Source organism: Cariama cristata, unplaced genomic scaffold (assembly GCF_000690535.1).
Source record: "Cariama cristata isolate BGI_N322 unplaced genomic scaffold, ASM69053v1 scaffold45004, whole genome shotgun sequence".
Classification (NCBI taxonomy): Eukaryota; Metazoa; Chordata; class Aves; order Cariamiformes; family Cariamidae; genus Cariama; species Cariama cristata.
Genome location: NW_009613167.1, coordinates 1 through 21,984, shown reverse-complemented (window position 1 = coordinate 21,984; position 21,984 = coordinate 1). Strand labels below are relative to the sequence as shown.

Below are 21,984 nucleotides of genomic sequence, written 5' to 3'. Positions count from 1 at the left end.
ATCAACTTAAATTATTCAGGTCTTTACTGTCATTCTTTTCACTGGATGACTCTCTCAAGTGCCAGGTTAAAGCCTCAGTTGTTTGTTATATGTGGGGGTTTTGTTTTGTATATATAGCACTCTAGTGTAAAAAATTAAAATAACAAACCTTACACGCTTACATGAAAAAAACTTTAGAGCTGTAAGAATGTTTTAAAGTGTGTAAAGAATCAACTCCTATTATGTTATTAGAACTCTTCAGTTTAAAATTCTTTTAAAAATCAAATTATTTTGAGCCCTCCACTGTCATCTGGACTTCTCTTGTAGGAGCAAAATACATGTCTAGAAGAAAATATAAACAGAAGCAAATTATATAAACATGCAGTATCAGACTTCTTCATATATCTAAAATATTTTCAATAAATTTGTACAGTAATGCTTTCCTTGTGTTTCTCTGCCTTAGTACTTTGGTTCTTTAACACCTATGGCTGATATATCATAGATATTAAGATCTTATTTTCAGATCATATGATTTGATTTTTTTTTTTAATGCCAGAAAATCAATTACTTGCATTTAAGAAAAGAAAAATAGGGGATTGCCATTTATTACAGTCAAAGAGTAGGTCAACAAATAGCTAACCTTTTTTTGTATCTATCTGCCTTGTGTATTTTTTGCCACAGGGACTGGCTCTGACATTATGTGAACATACGATGTAGCCAGTGTGCATCTGACTGGAGAGTATCAGTTGCTACCAGAAAAATACATTGATGTGTATTTTTTATTTCTGTAAGAGTGGGATTTAAGTATTCTGAATTTATGATCTCCATCTTATATTTAGCTATTTAGACAGGAAATTAAAACTTAAGGTGGGGATAGGGAGCACTGTGCAAAGTGTGATTTCTGTTGACAAAGCATGTTACTGGTCAGTTTTGTTGCTTAGTGAATGCTGAAGGCTGGGGATCACCTTGCTGAAAGCGCTACTTGACCAGTTGTCACATAACAGCCACATGAATTAACAGTCTCATGGTCTCTTCCCTATTTTGGAGTCTCTGTTAGAGATTGCTTCCTCTACCCATAATGATTTTCAAATTCTGTTTCTGCTTTTAAAATAGTTCTGTATGTAAATTGTCTGCATAGAGTGTATTAGATGATGCCATCGATTTCAAATTACTCTGCTTTTTCCTATTTTTCAAATTTAGATGGTCTAATTAGCTTATGATCTAGTATGATGGATAATGATCAGAAAACTTAAGGAGCAGGTGATAAAAATGAGAAGAGCAACTGACAATTCTTACAGAAGTGCTGCTACTGTATTGGAGAAAGAGGGATTTGCAAGGGGAAGGTTCTTACTAATTAAAGCATTTGTATCACAAGGAACGGAAAGGCTTTTTTTTTAACAGGAGTAAATGTGAAAGTCAGGGAGCAGAAGAGAGATAAAGACAACACAAATTGATTTGCTAGTTGGAAGACAGCCTTAGAATGTCCCTGCCTAAGTAACTACCCTCCACAAAATTTCTTGGCAGGTTTTCTCTGCTACGAGGCTGTACTTACACTTGTAAATTAAACATATCTGGAAATCTTCTTGGACACAAAGAGCAACTGGCATGAAATGGCCCACATCTATGCTAGTAAATTCTCTTATCTTCCAAAACAAGGCAGTAGGACAGAAACTGCTTGAGAAATTACCTTAGAAGGAGTCCTCACATCAGGCTGGGAAGGTGCCTAGGAGAGTGGTGGTTGTCACAGGGCAAATCCATGCCAGGGACTGTTGTCACAGTAACTAATACAGACAATCACACTTTATTGAATTCACTGTTATTGACATAGCTTAACACTCCTACAGTTATTCTGACTCCCATAAAGGGTTGAATATGATAAAAGACTTTTCCTGCTCTGCCTCCCGCAAAATGACTGGGTTTGGATCTTTCTTAAATAATAAGACTGTGTCAAAAGCAACAGCAGCATAAAGCTAACCAGAATTGGGTTTTGCTCAGATGAAATTACTGGAAGAATTATAAAGGATAGAATCTGTAGATGCTAAAAATAAAGGGAAACAGGAGGACAAAGTGGGTGAAAAGAACCAGGCACTGGGATTGGTAAGGAGCAGTTAATCACAAAGCTGGAGCAGAATAAAGGAGGAAAGAAAAGAAATGTCAATTCTGAAGGAAATTAGAAGACTCAGAAATTAATATAAACAAAGCTTTCTTCATAACCATTATGTTATCTGCTTCATCTCTTAAAGTTCTGCAGAACTGGAATTGGCTGATTTTTCACATCCTTGTGTTTGGTGCACTTCATTATCAAAGCCGAGCATTATTTTTGGCCTAGTGCAGAACTCATGTCTGAATTTAATATGGGACTAAAGCTTTAAAATCAGCAACTGCTTTGCTTAAGAAGAAAAAAAAAAAAGGCAATACCAAAAGCAAACAAAACCCACCCAACCCGGAACAAAAAAAACCCAACCACCAAAACAACAAAAAACCCCATGTTGGAACAATGACAAGATATACTTGCTTTTCAAGATAATTTTATGTTTTCAGTACAATGTAAATAAAAGTTGGAGTTTTTTTTGGTGAAAGAAGCAAAGAATAAGTTCAGGTATGAGTTACTAATGTGCTGCAGCAGAGAAAAAGATACAAAGTGCTGTTTGCAGAGGCATCGTGTCTCTGAGCAAGTAGGTGGTAGTTTATTGTCTAAGATCAAATTACTGTATTTTAGTTTCAGGAATATAGATTTCTGTAATACGGGCAGCAAAACTTAATTTACTGTTATTCTTTGTATTTTCTCTCAAATAACTTGTGTGTTAACAAAAACCACTTTTATTTAAAAGTTTTCCATTAGAATTTAACAAATCAAGTATGAATTGATATGCAGTCTTCATAACAACTTCTATTTTAAACATACTGAAACAGTATATTTTTGGTTTCAGGATATAAACCAGTTGGTAAGATAGGAGAGGGAACATTTTCTGATATTCTGAAGACACCAAGTCTTAGGGATGGAAAGTACAATGCATGTAAACATGTGAAGCAACATTTTGAAAGGTATGCATAATTAATCATAGTACTACAGAAAAGCGTATTTAAATTTCATAGAATCATTATGGTTGGAAGAGACCTCAAAGATCATCAAGTCCAACCGTATACCTGATGCCACCATGTCTACTAAGCCATGTCTTGAATTTGGTGGGGAAATGTGAAATTAAGACTAAGTGAAGTTTTTTTAATACATATGTATTAAAAAGGTTTGCATGTAGTACAGAAAGGCAACTCTGCTGCTGGTTATGCAGGGCCTTCCCATTTGGCACTGGGGTTATTTCCTTGAGTACTCTGATTGATGTCATCCACTGTACTAAATCCTGCCTGGCCACTGGGTCGAGGGTGAAACAAGAAGAATGAGGACTAAACAGTTGATTTCTGCCTTTCCAAATGCACTGAATATACTTGTGTTGTTTTTCTTTTTGTTGTAAATAATAATGGGAGGATGAAATGTCCTCCCCCTAGGACAATACTTTTTTCAGTCTTGCTTTAAATACTGTTTTAATGCATATTAAAAACACTGTATTTATCCTTAGTCCATCTATAGCATTAGTTCAACTTCATATTTGCATTTATATTTCATTATATCCATCAGCAAGACATTATATGGTCACAAAATAGGTGGTTTTCATCAGTTAGGAAAATAGTGGAGAGGGCTATGTGGAAGTAGACGTAGACTTAACATTCTCCTCCAAATATATAAGTGCCAAACAATGCCTTTTGGGTCACTGACTTTGTATTCTCAGTTAAATATATTAAGTTCCTAGTGAAATCAGTGGGAATGACACATTTGTACATACAAAGTAAAATGGAACATTTTGCTCTTAGGGGAGATTTCACAGTGTAACTCAGAACTTCAAAGACTGTAAGTTAAAAAAAAAAAAAGAGAATTCTAATATCTTCAAGTAATGTGGCTTCTGATTCTCTGTTGTGTTGTTAGAAAACTGTTGGTCCATTTATATGTTACCTACAACTGACAAAATTGTCCAATTTATGATCAAAAGAGTATTTAAACTAACTGCTTAACTATATCAAGGGCGGATGGTGTACAATTCAGTGGTAGGGTATAACAATAGGGCATAACAAGCAGACCATTTTTTTCACATAGTGTGTTTAAAACATCTTTTAGGCCTTTAACCCTTTGATAAATGGAGTGCCAAAGTTTTTTATGAAATGAACTCTTTTAGCAACAGATAACAGTGTTTTAAACAGAACCTGCCCATACAAGGTGTTTCTCCTAGTTTCAAATTGGAAAATGTTGTTTTGGTGTTTAGCTTTAAGTCTGACTGTGAAAATGTGTATGCGTCCTGTTCTGACCCATTAAATAGTGTGCAAAGCTCTTTGTTTCCTGCTTCCTCCTCACAGTTTCTGTAGCATGTAGTTTTGTTGTTTATTAAAGTCTAGGAGGGCAAGATAATAATTAAACAATAGCTGAATAGTGTCTATTTTTCATGTAAGAGGTTACTATCAAAACTTAATTTTAAATGCGAAATTTGGCAAGGCTAGATTGTCACTTTCAGTATCATGCTGAGCAATAGTTGGAATATATGCTACACCAGCACAGAAGAAACAGTATTATACCTACTATCATGCAACACAAAATTCCTCCCAGATAGCTCCTTGGCATGGTAACTGACGTCTGGAGCACAATACATTACTGCTTACCTTGGTTGAGGAAGTCCAGCTACTCCAGGCTGCAAGAAGGAATAAAGCCATTTACTGATTAGTGGTTTGCTCTATAAAGAAACAAAGCAGGCAAACAATTTATCAGGTCCTGCATTTGAAAGTTCGGTTACAGACGGAAGCAGAGTAGGTTCTGACAGTCTCATGGCAGGGAGGAAAGACAATTATAATCCAGTCCCTGATTGCAAGTCAGTCTTCCACTTTTCTTTTTAATTCAACTTTAGTATGGAACAAGTGACTAATCTGAGAGAAACAGAAGCGCTAAGGAGGCTGAGTCTGCATCCTAATATCCTTATGTTACATTAAACTGTTTTGTAATTATAGTGCATTAATTTCTTTCTTCCTTATTCCTTTATTTGAATGATATCCAGTAACTTTTGGGTCTAGAGGCAACCTGTAGGCACTTAACCAGCTTTTTATTCTAACAGAAAGAAAAAACAAACAAATCTGTCAAATTCTGACGACTTCATGCCTTTTTTGTTAAGAAAATCTGATGTATTGCTCACTTTCTCTGGCTCTTTTGCAGCAGACCAAAAAATATTTCAACATGAGTATTAAAATTGCAGACTAGATATATTTTAAGCATAGCTAAACTTCATATCATAATATGTAATACTTGCTGGTGATGTCAGCCCATGGCCCGTATCCAATGCGTGCTATAACTGCACAACATGATGTCTGCTGGAGACAGTATTTTGGTTAGGCACACTCAGAGCTTATCTGCTGGAGTAGGCTCTGGTACTTCAAGGATCTTGGTCTGACTTGTCGGTTTGAACAAGGGATCGAGGCAAACTATTTGGCAGTATCATTTCGTAAGCAACTTTACAGATACTCCTTTAAAAATAATAGAAGTTTAGATCTCTGAATTAGGCAGCAGCTGAGCTATGAATTTGGAAAGAGATCAGTCAGTGATGAAGTTGAGTTCCTTAGCCTCGTTAGGCACTTAAGTGTCTTCTGGGGACATGTTCTGTCTCACAAAGAGATCAGGTTTTATGACAGCATTTACTCCATTGCTGTGCACTACACTTTGTCACTATGCAACAGCAGACATATACTTCATTATTCAAATACTTGACACAAACTTGTTAACTGCTCTAAAATATTTTTTTTCTTGCTCTTCAGACTGTCTTATTCCTCTGCTCAAGGCTCTGGTACTATACTGTTATTGACAGGCCCATTTTGTACAAATATATGGAAAGCCGGTAATCGTGTCAGCAGCTTAGCTTTCTGGAGTTCGCAGCTTCAGCTGCCGTGTTGTTAACGAAGTGTAATCCAGATGGCCAGCCAGCTCGCCTCGCTCTTTCATAGTCTGCCTGCAAACTGAATTGCATATTGTACCCTCAACCTCTTGCTGTCTGGGTTAACGGAACATTGCAAAGGGATGTACTTTAATGCAATTATGTTATAAGAAAAACTGAAGACCTAAAGACATCTGCCTCTGCAGGGCAGTGAAATGGAAAATAAAATGTCAGATGTATTATCATACTGTGATAATACTTAAAATTGCTGTTGTCAGCAAAACACAGATTCCCGTCAGATACTAGTTTCCATGCAATAGAACCCTACTGGTGACCTAACTAGAAAGCATTTTCATATATGGCATAATGGCTTTCCAATCTTTTATTGTAAGACTGTATCAGTTAATTTACTGGAAATTTCCTGATACTGAACAGTGTGATATGCCCAGAAAATACGTGTTCAAATAACTTCATGGAGTAAATCAGTTAACTTTTGCAAGGGACATTTTGGATAGTATAAACTAAAATGATGATACCTCAGACCCTAAGTTGAAAACTTCTATGAGAAAATATCAATTAAAAATTAAAATGTCCATTTTAATACTGGCTAAACTGAGTACTTTTTTCTATGCTGTGTACAAATCAACACGTAAATTTTAGTTCTAGCTTAAAGTCTCCTTATTTGTTTCTTCAGTGATTAAAAAAAAGCTGGCTCCCTTGCACTGATATGTGAACTTATGGACATGAATATTTATAAGCTGATAAAAGGTATGTAGCATATGCTCAAGAAACACACAAACCCTCCTTGTGTAGATCACAAAGTGGAATTAATTATTTTTCACTTGGCTGTTCACAGTTACATATTATAAAACTCATTGGGAAATTTTGTACTGTACTGCTTTACTCTCTTTCCAGTGCGATACACCCACTTATTTAAGGCATAGATACATGCAGAAGGTTTCTAACGAGTCACGTCCATGGCCATCTATTTCTACAGTCAAACTTTACATGAAAACAGGGAAACAACCTTGACTGCAAAACACAAAATAATTGCTTTATATAACAAAAAATACAACTTAAACAGGTTCTTTGTTAGGTTAGGGCTGTAGTGATAGAACAAGAAAATTATTCCCATTTGTTTCAAAAACTACTGAATCAATGAATAATGATTTGCAGTTTTTATATCTTGTAAAAATGCCTTTTACAAAGTTTTCTCTATAAAATAACATTGTTCCCTGAAACCTCCTATATTTAAAAATTCTGGAGCTATTTGTCGAAGCAGGTTGGAGACCATAAAGCTTAAGGAAGAATTCCCACAAAAAAGTTTAGAACAAAAGCTGATTTAAAACCAGATCTCATATAGACACCAAAGGAGTTGGATACAGCAAATGAAGGGGCTTTTACTTACAATTCAATGTTAAAAGAGGATTTTTTCCTGAATAATTAAAAATTTGTAATGTCTTAACAGTTGGGAGGTTCATTTAAATAACTGAGCATGCAACTGTCATTCAGTGTAATAGAACAGACGAAAGACTTGCTCCCAAACATTACATTAGTGACACTGAGTATTCAGATCTCTAACAAAAGAGTAAGCCTGTTCCTGACCTAGATAAAAATTTGCAATTAAAATACAGTTGTTTGCTGATCACTGAAGCAGACATTAGTATTCACTAGTTTGAATAAGACATTTTATTTTTCCAGGATAAATTTGTTAAGTTGTAAAGTCAGAATAATAGCATATGGGAAGGAGTCCTCATTGATAGTAAGTTAGGCCAGTGCATTAAAAACAATCCTGCATCTTCTCCTTCCGGGAAAGATCCTGTACTTCAGTTATGAAAAATCAGAATATTTAGGTTTGTTCTTTAGCTGCCTTTTTTTTTTTACCACAGGGTATTTGCTTTCATTTGGTTACATTTCTCAGTGTTTCTCTCATTCTTTTCATGTGAAAAAGCATGCTATATTAAGCATTGTATATAGATGGAAATTAATCTAATAGTTTCAGTATGTTCTGCTATTTTTTTTATTTTAAAATACATTTTTTATCAAATTCAAGTTTTCCATAAGAAGATTGTTTTCCTACTACTTAGTGTTAAAAGCCTTTTTATGGCATGGTGAATCAGTTCAAAATGAAATCTGTTTTCAATTGTAATCTGAAATGCTGCAGTTAGGGGTTATCTGAACATTAATCTGGGTCTACCTGAACTTCTATAATTTTCTGGTTCTTCTTTATGGTCTGGATTTTATGTCTGGATTGTGTTTCTCATGATACAATGTCTTTTTTTTCACCTTGTATAAAGTGGTGGCACATGAGGTGGAGCTTGTCAAATCATAGAATAAATTGGGAAAATGAACAGCAGATTCCTATGGAGATTATAATAAAGAAAAAAATTTTGATTTTTTCAGTATTAAAGTATTTCATTTGTGTCAAGTGTTTTTGCATTTTGCAGAAATTAATTTTGGAGTTTCAAAGCAGATGTGTCAAGACCACGATTTCTTATTGAGCAGAAGTAGGTTTTTATTTGTTTTTTCCCCCAAACGACTCTACTTGTGTAAAGAAATGTAACATGTGACAGTCATTTCAAACAATAAATATGGCAAAGATTCCAAGTACGTAATTAAATTGGAAAATTAATCTTAGTTCTGAGCCAGAACACTTATTGACTGAGGATATCTAGATAACAATGGCAAGTAGAAGGAGCTCTTTTTTAATTTTCAGCGTTGTGATTTGGAGTGCATTACTAATTTGTAGAACAATTAAATTGTTCATTAGCAATGCTCTGTCACAAACCAGTTTTCAGAGTGTACAAAAGTAGTTACATTTCAGATGATTTGTAGTCTTTTGTAAATTTCTAGTGTATAGTAATGTGAATGCTTGTCATTTCCTGACTACTCTGTATCTTGCAAAATTAAGTTTAATACAAGTGCAGAACAATTTTTAAAAGCTTGAAGTTAGAAAAATTTAGAGGCAAGCATGGTTTGTATGAAATTTTGCAATGAAGAAAAACTTGAAGCAGGGGTTGACTGAAAATTAATTTCTAATTTAACAAGGTGTATGGAGACACTTCTGTAATTAGGAGAAAGGTTTACTGCAATGCTACTAATGTGGAAAGTTGAACCTTTTGGTTTTTTCTTTAAAAACCTGACAGATTCGTATTATTTCAATCAAGACAAGGCTATTTGTCTTTACACAAAGTCGTAATTCTCTTGCTATTAATTTATAGTGGTATCACAAGCCATTTAATAACTGAAAAACAGTCTTCCCTTTTGTTTAATCAAGAACAGTTTGGTTATTTAAAGCGATGAAAAAAATATGGCTCAGAGAGAGGTGAGGAAGATGCTCCAAGAGAAAACGATTGTAGCCTCAAGCGCCACTGCCTTAGGATTCGCTTCATCATTACTTCCAAATAAGGTTTCTGTAATGATAAATCTGGAAGTGGAAGAGCATCTGCTCCAGATTTTACTAGTGACCTGTAATGAAAAAACAATTGAGCATGACTTCTTTTTATGAAGGCCTGATTTCTGGAATACTTATAATAATCTAAATTGGTTTGAATAGCTGCATTTTACAAAATCTTTTCTACTATAAATGACAAAAATCCTGATGTTGAAAACACTGTTTATCTCTTCTAGGGTAATAACACTACAATTCCCGATGCAAATGGTACTCCATTTCAAGTGCTTTGTTATCTAATCCTACTCAGTGGATGATGTGGCTGACTGGAGGAGTACTGTAATCAGTTAGGAACACAAGTCCCGCTGGCTGCTAGGACTTGCAACCTCAATGAGTTAGTGTCCTGATAATCTCCCTCCTCCTCCCCAGCCAATTACTCATACTACTGTCATCAGGCAGATCAGTACCTGCTTTGTTTTTCAAAAATGTGATCATTTCTGCCTCCGTTGATGACATTGCAGTGTTACATAAAGGCATTACAGCAAGATTAAAAGGCCTTTGGAGCCTATAAAAGAAAAAAGCTGAGTAGTTACTGAATGGCTCTGAAAAATAGATAACTTTTATAACTGTCATTATTGCGCAACGGCAATAGAAGGCTGAACTGCTTAGGTTAACCTTTAATTTGCAAGTCAAATGTGACTCACAGTCATTTAAGCATTGCAGTAATTTGAGGTGATTGATATGAATCTCGAACCTTAAGGACAGTTATTTGTTTAGAGAGGAAATTAGAGGTTTAGAAGTGAAATACTGCAGTTCTGGTAGAACTTGGGGAAACATACCGCAAGGAAAACATGCAGTAAAAGTGAAGGCAGATTACAGAATATTGAATTGACATTTGTTAGCTGAGCTATTCTGGTACATACTGAAATCTAAATTATGTCTGAAGTTGAATGGAAAATGGATTACAAAACTACCTATAAATGACAGAAATAATATAATCGAAAAAGGTAATAGCAATGCAGTATTGGAAGCTGAAGAGTAATTTTTTTGTTTTCTGTTGTGTGCTAAAAAGGACTTGTACAACTTGAAATTTAATTCTAGGAAGGAGAAAGCCATTATCTGAAAAAAAAACCCCAAACCTAAGAACTACAGGTACAAGTTATGCAAATCTCTTGATTACATACATCTGTAAGAGACCTGGTTCAGCAACAGCTTTACAGTAAATGTGTCATACCTTTCTTTCAGGATCATCTCTAAGCAGAGACATAACAATTGTCTGGGGCAGCAGACTACTGTAGGGAGAGAAAAGCCCATTGCCCAGATGCCTCTTTGCCTGTAGCAGAGCCCCGGAGGGCAGGCAGCCCGTCCTGCTGCCAGCACCCCAAAGGGGCTCTCGTTCCTGCTGCAGGCAGCCCTCCTGGGAGAGGGTGGCCCTCGCCATCCTGCCGTAACCCTGGCGAGAGCATAAGCAGAAAGCCTGGCCTCCACTCCCCATTCCTGTACCTGTAGCCTCACCATGGTGGCAAAAATCCGAATTTTTTTTTTTTTTTCACTATGCTGTTCATAAGTTTGAAGAAAGTGTTGATTTGTTTAAGTATTTTTTTACAAGTAACTGAAAGCACTGATGTTTATCTTTCTACTGAACTCTTCTCTCTGGTGTATTTATATTGGTACAGAAATGGGATATTTCACAGAGATGTGAAACCAGAAAACATATTAATGAAGGTAATTCATTTTATGTGAGAATATTTAACTAAAAGTGAAGTATATCAGTATTTTTTCTCTTTACTCTGAGAAGGTAATGTTTCCTCATGAATAAAAGTACGGTTTTTAAAAAATATATAGACAGTTACCTGTAATACTGTATTCCTGATCTAGAGGAATGAACAAGGAAGTTTGTTATTGGCTAAAACCTGCAATAAATCAGATGCTTTACAGCCTGCATGTGTTCCCTCCAATCTAAAAACCTGTTCTTTATCCTCTATTAATGTGTATTTTCCTTTCAGTGTTAACCTAGAAACAAGCGATAGAGTTCAGTTCTGCAGTTCTTTCTTTCTACGTTCAATTCCTACGTTTAGCGGAAGTTATTCATACAAAAGACAGCAGAAAGTACTACCTTTCAGATTTCTTCATTGAAATCTAGTCTCCTGACAGTTTCAGAATGTTATTTTGCTAATGTCTGAAAAGCAAGGATTTCAAAATGCAGTTTATGAAATTTTATTTTCTGGAGGTAAATTTTTCTTTTAAGTCTTAGAAGTGTACAGGCAAAGCTGTTGCAAAGAGAAGCCAAAGCCACCTATTATATCCCTGCTAAACACAAGAACTCTAAGGAAATAACTTAATCCCCATGTCCTATTTAGCAGTCTTCCCTTCAGTAATAGTCCATATGCTTTTCAAGTAACTCTTAGGTCTTTCTTTTAATGATGTACAGAATGGTATTTGCATATATTATGGGACACAGGTATCTTCAAGCTTGGAGCTACTTTCTATTTAAATGCAGTTTTACTGCTATAATACTACCCCTGGGATTTCTGAAAGTTTATTCTTAAAGTAATCTGTGATTTCTTTTATGATAACTACTTCACACATTTAAGGAAAATCTTTGCTTGAATATTTCAGTGTTTCTAATTTGTCAAAATACGTTCTTTATTTTTGCAGCAGAATACCCTGAAGTTAGGAGATTTTGGATCTTGTAGGAGTATCTATTCCAAGCAGCCACATAGGAATATATCTCCACACGATGGTACCGAGCACCTGAATGCTTACTTACAAATGGCTGCTATAGTTACAAAATTGGCATGTGGAGTGCTGGCTGTGTTTTCTATGAAATCGCAAGGTACAGTGTTCAGTAGAGGGTTTTGCTTATTATTAATCAAGAAAATCAAAGGTAAATAAGTTAAATAAGGAGAACATGGTATGGGTAATACGATCTTTGTTTCCACGGTTCTGTGGAAGCTTCTTCTGTGATTAGTCTGCAGGGTTCATGAGGCTGTAATCCGGTCATGTCTGGCACTTTCTTCACCCAATGCCAGGTTAGTAATAAAGCAGCGGGATGTTCAAGAGAACATAGTACCAACAAAAAATTATTTACAAGGAAAATGACATTTTTGAACAGTTGGTTGTTTTGTTGTTTGTTATCCCCCCCACCCCAGCTTCATATTTGAGTTTGGTATAAATGTCTTTTCTGTGCTTTATCTCTGAATAGAGTATGGCTCATTTCCTTTCATGAGCATCACTGACTATCCTCAACCTCGTTAATACACTTAATGGTAAAATTTTCCCCTTTTTTTGACTTACTGTTCTGCAAAACCAGAGGAGATTAGAGAAGACACTCCCCCTGATTTACTACTTTGATTTATAACATAGTGTGTTTAAGACCCTTGTGCCCAGACCTTACATCCTGGAATATTTTGAAGTCAGATTCTGGTGAAGGAAGAGTCCAGGAAAACCCGGATTAAAGTCCTTAAAGTGCTTTTCGATGATGATGAGACTGTAACTCAAAAAATTTGTCACTGATCTTCAAGAAAAAAGGGAAAATAACCACCATGAGTATTTCTTCAATATCTTTGTGCCCTAGCAACAGCAGCAGTTCTTCTTTATTCTCCTCCCACACCGCTGTCTCTGATATGCAACCAGGAGTGATAACATTTGCTTTGCTTCTTTCTTCCTCCTCCACATGGCAAGTGCAGCTGCTGCCATCACCATCACATTAAATGACAACCCGTATGCTTTGCCTGCTAACTTGTAGAAACAGTTCTACTTCGGTCAGACTTATTGTGATAAGAGTGTTTTCAAGGACTCTATGCAAGTTTTATATTAACTGACGATCAAGCTCAGGAATGCAGTTCAAATTACCATCTTTCCAGTATTGCTGCTTGCAAAGAATGTTTCTTACATATTTCTGTGTTCATATACAGCAAGAGGGACTGCTTGACTCTGCTGTCTTAAAATGAGGAAAACACATTGTCTTCTGGGATCTGCCACTCCACTAGAAGAAAACACAATCCTATATCCATTGCCTTTCACCAGGAGGGATGTTCTTTTTACATATTCTACCCCAAACCTGTGAGGAGAGGGCAACTACAGGTTTCTGTTTAATAACCCAAACTACTCTTTCCATCCAAACATGTAGTTGTATTGATCTGCTACTCACATGTTACCCTTCAGTTGTTGGTTGGTATTAAACTGTCCACAAACGAGTAATTCTAAAATGTGTCTTCGTTGTAAACGGAAATTTTTTAACTGAAGTGGCAGCTATGTCACTTAAACTAGTTTAATTGTGTCTTCTCTAGTGCTAATATTGCCTCTTACCTTGCAGTTTTCAGCCTCTCTTTCCTGGATCTAACAAGCTGGACCAAATTTCAAAAATCCATCATGTTATAGGCACTGCTGCTAACAAAAAGCTTACCAAGTTCAAGCAGTAAGTATGCACTCCCATAGTTATTAATCTCACTGTTTAAATATCCATAATATAACTGTACAACTGTGTGCAATTTATGCTCAGGGAACCACCACAAAAATCTAATTCTGTTGTGACAGCTGCTGACCAAAGAACGGTATCTTCTATCCCTGCCCAGAGATAGCCATGCATTCATGATCCTTGTAGGCAGAGCAGAGGAAATCTGAGCCTGTATCAATTTTATTTGGTCTTTTATTACCATAGTATCTTTAAGGCCAATGACATAACTTGTTAGGAAAGAAGGCATTTTTTTCCTCAAGTATTACTTGTCCCTAATAAATGATTACCTAAATCAGATGAGAATAATTTTTTTCAGTAAATCATAATTCTCTCTGAATATGCATGAATAACTTTGTTCTCAACTTGCTTAACACAGGTCAAGAATTGCAACTTTTTAGTTCCCTTTTAAAAAAGGAAAAGGAATACCTCTTCTTGTGCACAGTTTGTCTCTCAGAGGCTTTTCTCTCCCATATGCAATGATAAAATACGATCCTGATGAGAGAATTGCTGCCCATCAAGCATTACAGCACCCATATTTTCAAGAACTCTGGCAAGTGACTTCAAATCACTTCAATCTTGAAGACTAAAATTAAAAAGTGGGGGAGGAGCGCTGTGTGCTTATTATTTAAAGTGGGCTGAAATGAAGTTTGCTTACAGTGCTAGTGCTTAGCTTGCAATACAATGAACATCATTCGGTCAACATAATTCTTTGTGTTGATGCCAAACTTCACATAAAGCACAACTGATGTTTTTTTCTTTTTTTTTTTTTTTTTTTCTTTTTCCCCAAACTTTTTAGGGCAGCTGATACACAAGCTTTGGCCATGCACAAAAAATTAAGATTACTAGAAAATATATCAGGGCAAGTACCTCCACATTTGTGGCAAATTTCAAAGGAAAGTCAAAGACAGGTAATATTTAAGTGGAAGAATTGTCAGCCTATTTAGAGAAAGTAATTTGTGGCACCGAGCTTGTTAGCTAGAAACAAATGTTTTACTTAAGCTGATTACTTGGTTTTATTCAGTCTCTGCAAACACGGATCTTTATGTGGTCTGATGCAGTGCCCCCCCCCTCCTGCCCTGAAGCCCTGAAACACACGAGTTAGAATTTAGAAGCTGTGATACCACATAATCCCTTCCATAGAGTCTTGCCATAGTTGCTATTACTTAAAGGGTCAGTTCCATGGGTTTTTTTAAATATCATCATCCTCTTTTTGCTCTCTGCCTTTGAGTTAACGAGTTTTACAGATGAAGTTGTAGCAGAGAGAAAAAGTGTGCTTTTGCCTTTTCAGGCTTTCAGTCTACATTTTGAGCAAATAATTTATTTTTTTTAAACTTAATTACACTGTATTTAGATGATATCTGGGAAAAGCCTAAACTTGTATTTGACACTGGAAATAAAAAAAATAAAATCTGATTAAAAATTCTGGCAAACTAAAACTTTGTTTATATTCAAGCTATGTGAAAAATACTCAACATATTCACTCTTCAGTGTTTGCTATATCGGCAAGGTGAGAGAGAAGTCAGTACTACATGAAAAACTCTCAAATACAGGCTTTTCTCAAAAAAACAAATTACACTAGCAAAAAAAAATTATAAATTATTTTCTGCTGTGCATTTAGCATTGAAAGCATGAACTCTCCTTCCATAGGAGCAGCCACTTTTTCCACCTGTTTCATTCTAGGGTTCATCAATCTAGGCTTTGTAAGAAGTTTCTTCAGGAAAAATTGCAAGAAATATCAATGAGGCAGTAATTTTTTTAAAAAAGAATTAACTGAATTAGTATTTGGCTGAGTTATTTTTTTGTGATTATTTGGATTTTCTCTTTTAATTTTATTCTTTCAGATTTTCTCAGAAATAAATTGAATCTTATTTATTTTAAAACCATTCTCCTAGGAAAGTCCAGGAAAAAACAAAACTACGTGGACCTCATTGTGGAGAATTACCAAAGTTAAATTTTTCCGGAGTACCCAGATTGACTCCCTGTCCTATTCCTACATTGCATTCATTTTTCCAGGCACCTAAGGGAAGTGGTGAAATCCCTATGTTAGTCTGTTACATTTACTGGGTCAAATACCGAGGTACAGACTTGTAACTTGCTCATTAAAGGGTAACAGCAAAAATGTGTTTTACAGAGTGTATTTCAAACCTCTGTTGTTTCCTCAACACTCTGAGAAACCGAAAGCACTTAAATCTTCCCGAAACATTTCCATGACCTGCTATAGAATGAAGAGGAGGAGGTTACTGACCGCCTTGTAAAGTATTTGGAGTGTGAGGAAAAGCATGACTATGCAGTGAGAGCAAGCCAATCGTGCTTCCATTGTTCGGAGATCTAACAAGAACAGCAGCGCCTTATTTTGTGTTTCTCTGGCAATTTGTAGGAAAACCCCACAAGGTTAGGAGGGCTGCTTACCTACCATTTTGGTATTCTGTTCCTGAAGGGTATCAATATTTAATTAAAGCATTGTTTTGGCAGAGCTTAGAGAGCACTTTACTGAACCTTCTAAGTACTTTTTTCCTTTTAGAACCTGATGGAGGAGGAGGTTGGTTAAAAATAACATGAAAGGATTCTTTAAGCTTCAGTATTAGGAATGGAATGTTATCTACAAAACACATGTTTTCATATTGTATTATAAATGACAGCTAACTTTTGTGTATTTTTTAGATGTAAAAATTTTTTATTTTTCAGTCAACTCTGGAAAGTATTCGCCTCCTGTATTCAGTAACTTCAACCTAAAGTTTTATTGAGAATGTGCAGATTATGCAATCATATGAGATACTTGATTTTAATGCAGTTTCTGTCACTGCTGAATATTTTTATGTAACTATAATTTAGCTAAAAGGTAAAGCAACTTTTTATCTGATTCAAAAGCAAATAAAATTTAGTCACAGTTGTCTTCAAGCCGTTGATCTTAATATTTATAAAGAATTTTAACAGTGACTGATACTGCAGCTAGTTGCTTAGAAGAGCAGTAAAGGCATTGTCTTATCACGTTTCAGAAATTTTGCACACAGATCATCAGTAACAATTTAATATAATGTTACTGTTTCCTAGTGCTATAAAAGGTTAAAAGTTAAAAGGCAGCATTTTTATCTTGCTTGGAAAGAGTAGTTATTACAATTTGGTACCATTGATTTTAAAACTCCCAAGGTGTCCTAAAAACTTGCAATAATTAATTTGCAATACTTAAATTCAGTGGTGTGCTACGAAAGAGTTGTGCTATCTAAAAAACAAATGAGTTTGTGCACGTAATACTTAGCTGAGGGTTTAAAAATCTTCTGCCTACCAAGTATGCATGCAAGACAAGTTTTGCAAATAACTGTTGTTGTTTTTTTAATAGTTTTAAAAGTTACTCTGCTCATAATTGGGAAATGATCAGCTTTTTTCCCAGTAACCAAACACCTCTGGGACTGCTGCTGCTGTTCAAAATTTTCTGTGCAACAAAAAAGTGAAAATCAAGCAACAAGAAGGCAGGCAAGGGGCATGTAGTATCAGAAGTCACTGCTGTGCATGAGGCACTATAAAAAAAATGCACTGGGCAGCAGATCATGTTAAACCCTTAAGCATCAGTTTGAGATTGATGCTCTAAATCCAGACAAATTGTTTATTCTAATCAGTTAAGATGCAGCTCAAACAATGCAGTAAAATACACATTAACATAAAGATTTTATAAAAATACTAATAATCTAGAATAAGTTATGCCCATTATGCTCTCAGGTCTCCTTCTGAGACTCTATGAGACTATGCATTTGTGAAAAATAACGATTCTTCTCACTCAATTAGAGGTTTTCCAGTAGGTGGCTTTTTTGTTGTGTTTTTTTGGTTGGTTGTGGGGGTTTTTTTTAAGAATCGGCATCTCAACACTTGTAGGATTCTGTTGTGAGTGCATTAGATCCTATTCCTTGTTCTACCATTCAGCTTCTGGATAACTTTGAGCGTGCCCAAATTCCACATTGTAGCTTTTCAATGTGGGGAAGCTTACGAGACTCACGTTCTTTATGAATCCTTTTGCGATCTACTGCTTAAAAGCACTTGTCTATCTTATGTTTATCTTCATGTTTTGAAGAAGATATTATTTTCACATGCTGTCCTGAGGATCAACATGACATTTACTAGCAATTTTTTTTTTTTTAATGTGAAAATATTAGCAAGCCAAACATTTGTGGTGCATACAGTGGGAGTCTTTTTTTGGTATTGATTCAAATTTGACTGTCCAAGTTGAATATCTTGCACCTTCATCATGGCATACTGTACCTTTGCTCATTTCATTCCATTTCTTCAAAGCAAACTTTCAGAATCTCAATAGCAAGAATGGAAAAACATGCCAGCCCTGGCAAAAATTCCTATAATAAGGCTTTAGCACATGAACAAGACTCTGCAGGGAAACCTGTATTGCTGCTACTCATCCTAGGTATGCCAGAGGAATAGCAGATTTCTCTTACTAGGACTGAACAAATATCTAAGCAGAGTTCTGGTGGAGGAAGTGTTCGATGCCAGTAGAGTGAGAACATCGTAATAAAGGGCGAATTAAACAGCAGAACATAAGGGTATAGCTAACTGCTCTTTCTCATTTTATTGAAACTCAAACTGGACGGATGCTGTCTTTCCTCACTTCTAAGCAGAAAATATGCTCCTGGCCATGGTATCTCACAGTGCGGGGTGGGTACATAAAAATAGAAAGACCGGCTGACTTTTACTGCACTGTTACAGTTAATCATCTCCCCACTTCATGTTAGCAGCTCATACTGACAGAACAGAGAGAGAACTTCAACAATAAGGCAATCCAACATTCATTTGAATACCTAGCATAAGTTTTTATATATATATAATATATAAAAATGTAGCATAAGTTTATATATATATAAAAATGTAACATAGGTTTATATATATATATATGTAAAAGAAAAGTGTAAGTGTGATGCTAAGCCTAGGAAATGAAATTAAGGACTGCAGGCCTACAGGCAACACAGTGTAACAGTAACCTCCAACTTCTTACCTTTGGAACTCCGAGCAAAGGTGCCTAGACCTTATCCAGTGTTTTTTCCAGAGAGGAAGATGGCGAGTTGCTTGGTGCTAATGTATTTGGAATTGAACATGCTGTGCAGCAGTAAAAATGAGAGTCTAAAAATAGGTAACTTATTGCACCTGAGGGATCTTGCTCTCTGCAGTTATTAATTTCTCTACAAATTAAAAAAAAAAAAAAAAAAGGACAAATCCTACTACCCACCTTTGATCATTCAGACTCAGAGCTCTCTTACCTAGCACTATATGGCAGGCTAAGGCTCATATTATCAAGAGGCCGTTCCTGATGATAGAGATATGTTAATTGTATTGGTAGCTTCCCATAATCTTTTTCTGGAAACCTCAGACCACAGATGCTGAAGTTTCAACATTTCAACTAAAAAAAACCCCAAAACCCTCCCTCAGATTGTGAATGCATAAGATACTTTCCTTTTTTCAAAAGTGTTTCTGCAACTGTTTGCTTCTATAATTAATATAGCAGGTAGGTAATTATTCATACACCAGGAAAGTGGTTGTTTTTTTGAAAATGATGAAGTCAGAATTTTTGGTAAGTTTTAACTTGGAGAGAGAGAAAGCTATCAGAGTAATATCTTGTATGTGACCAGCAATTCTCTCTCACGTATTCTGTATCTGGGGCTGTCAGGCTGTTGTTATGAAAAAAGGCAATTTCACATTCAGCAGATTGTTTTTGCTATGAAAACCGGAAATTTGAAGTGAAGGACCACTTGGAATTTTTCTTCATTTATTTTACACTTTCAGGTGGATCTCACAGTTTGGCACATATGGTGCTTCACAGGTATTTATTTCATAACAAGTGCTTTGCTGTTATACTTCTGGACACAACTTACACTTCTCTGGCTGTTGGATTACTAGGCAACTTGAGTTTTCCAACCTGCTTTATAGTTAAAATAAATATACTCAAATTTAAACTACATATGGCAAGTATTGTTTCTACCCTCATTCTTGCAGCTAAAAATTCCATATCGAGATGATCTGTGTTCCACTCACTTTAATTTTTTTCCTTTTTAACATAGTAGAAAAAGTTATTTATTAAGAGCTGTATCTATAGCAGAAGTCTAAGTTCTTTCCAGGTAAGTTATTAGTATCCCTTTTCTTCCTAAAATACTTTTTTTCCATATGGAATAAAGGGTGGGATGGGCAGTTCAAGCTTTTAGATGATTGCCTAATAGTAAAGAAGAGGCTGAAAAAAGAAAAACCACATAGATGCCTTCTATGCTGTTGAACTATGGTTTGTAGCAGGGACGTACTCTGCAAATGCATATGCAAGTAGCTGCTATTATTACCCTAATGGTGGCTACTGTGGTTCTTCCCGTACTGGTTTTTGTATTTTTCCAGCTGAAGGAAAAAAGTCTTTTAATGTTATTATATATTTTCCTCAACTGTTGCATTTTGACTCAGACCGTACGAAGCACTTCTATAAAAGAAGTCTACCGGGAGATAACTACACTAGTTTTCAGTGATGAGGTTTATCTGTATTTTAACAGTTAAACCCACTATGTTAATAAAACCAAACTTCTGAATAATAATCCTGCTCAGTTTCAGTATTTTCCCCATTCTTCATATTTTAGAGGAACACAAGTAGATAGGAATTATAAATTACAGTTCCATCTTTAATAAAGTAGATGACCTAATTGCCAGCTTATAAATGTATCTGGCAGTTTTCTACATGCTAATTGCATTGCAAGAACAGGACTTAGGTACAAGTAGCTACTGCAGTTGTTTCTCCCCAAATTTTCATTTATTTCCTGAAAAAAACTTAACTCCTCATGCCTGAAAGCATCTCAAGTGTCCTTGCAATTTAAATAATTCTACCTAGCTTTGTTGCTGCAGAGCAGGAAGGGCACTAATGTGTGCCCTCAAATACAGCGTGTGCGTACTCGGCCAAGACCCACTTTCCCAGGCTAGCGGCCTCCGTTCCACTCCCCCTGCCTGCTGCCCAGCTGCAAGACTCAGCAAAAGCCTAAGTGTGAATATTGCTACATAGGATAAAGGGAAAGGTATGGCAGATACTTCTACCCTGTGTCATTCTGGGCCTTGACACAGAGCAACATCTCTTGCTTGTTTTTTTTTTTTTCAATCTTTGCAAGAGCTACTGAAAACAATTTAAGTGTTCTGTTGCTGACTGATTAAAAATAAGCATGTTCAGACAAGCAGCATTAATCTATACAAATCCATGGCTATGTCTCTATAACACTTAATCAGTTTAAGAGTGTTGAATTATAAATGAGATGCCTGATGCAAGACAAGTTGTCTCGGAAACACATCTACTCCAATATGTTGACCTAATTTCAGATTGCCAAGTCAGAAAGCGTGTACATATACTACTGCTGGATCTTTCACCTCACAACTCCCAAGACAAATATACAGGACTATGTGATTACAAAATCCTTACCCCACAAAGTTGTCTGTCTGCAAGATTTCTGCAGTATGATGTATTTAGAGAGAAACCATTAAGAATGAGAACAGAACAATGTTATTTCACTGTCCTAACTGAAATTCAACTATATTAACTATGAAGCAATGTTCTAGATTATGTATTTTTGAAAGGAATTTGTTCTACAAAGTTTAGATGGTATTTCTGTACCAAACATTTAATTCAACAAATGATTGATTACATCAAAAGTGATAGAATTTGAACAGAAAGTAAACAAAAATGCATATTCAAGATAGTTTAATATGTATTTTCTGAATTAGAAATATCACTTTCTTAAATGAATGAGAATTTCTAGTGTAATGATCCGTTACTCCCCTCCCCCATCACTGAATTACATTATTTATACATATAATACAGAGCCAATTGCAGTTGGAAACAACAATATTAAAATAAATGTTTAATAGATACAAAGGATCTTTTCTCCACAACATAGTTTTTCTGGTGTCTGGACACCAATTTTAAAGTAATTCTCTATTAGCATTAAACTATTTAAGTGCAAAACAATTTTGTTTTAAAAATCTATGATTGCAGCATCCATCTTCCTGAATAACATTTTGAAGCCAGAAAGTAATGACTTTCATTTTCCATGAGTGCATTCCAGGCTGTCTTCTAGCCATCTCTGGTTAAAAAAATCAGTGCAAAATAAACAATGGTGAAGTACTAGTTTAACCACTGAACTTACTTGAATTTAAGAAACATACTTTATTTTACACTATACATA

The 21,984-nt window shown here is 35.6% G+C and overlaps 1 protein-coding gene across 1 annotated transcript; it reads left to right on the top strand.

Annotated features, from left to right (window-relative positions):
- Window positions 1-2,909: 2,909 nt before the first annotated feature.
- Window positions 2,910-15,866, top strand: MOK (MOK protein kinase; the record flags this gene model as incomplete). The annotated part of the gene is given in 10 exon segments (XM_009698900.1): window positions 2,910-3,024; window positions 6,634-6,707; window positions 10,432-10,469; window positions 10,472-10,518; window positions 11,007-11,055; window positions 11,989-12,049; window positions 12,052-12,166; window positions 13,649-13,750; window positions 14,166-14,339; window positions 15,682-15,866. Coding segments are annotated over 10 exon segments (960 nt in total), but the record flags the coding sequence as incomplete, so codon positions are not given.
- Between the last annotated feature and the right edge of the window lie 6,118 nt (window positions 15,867-21,984).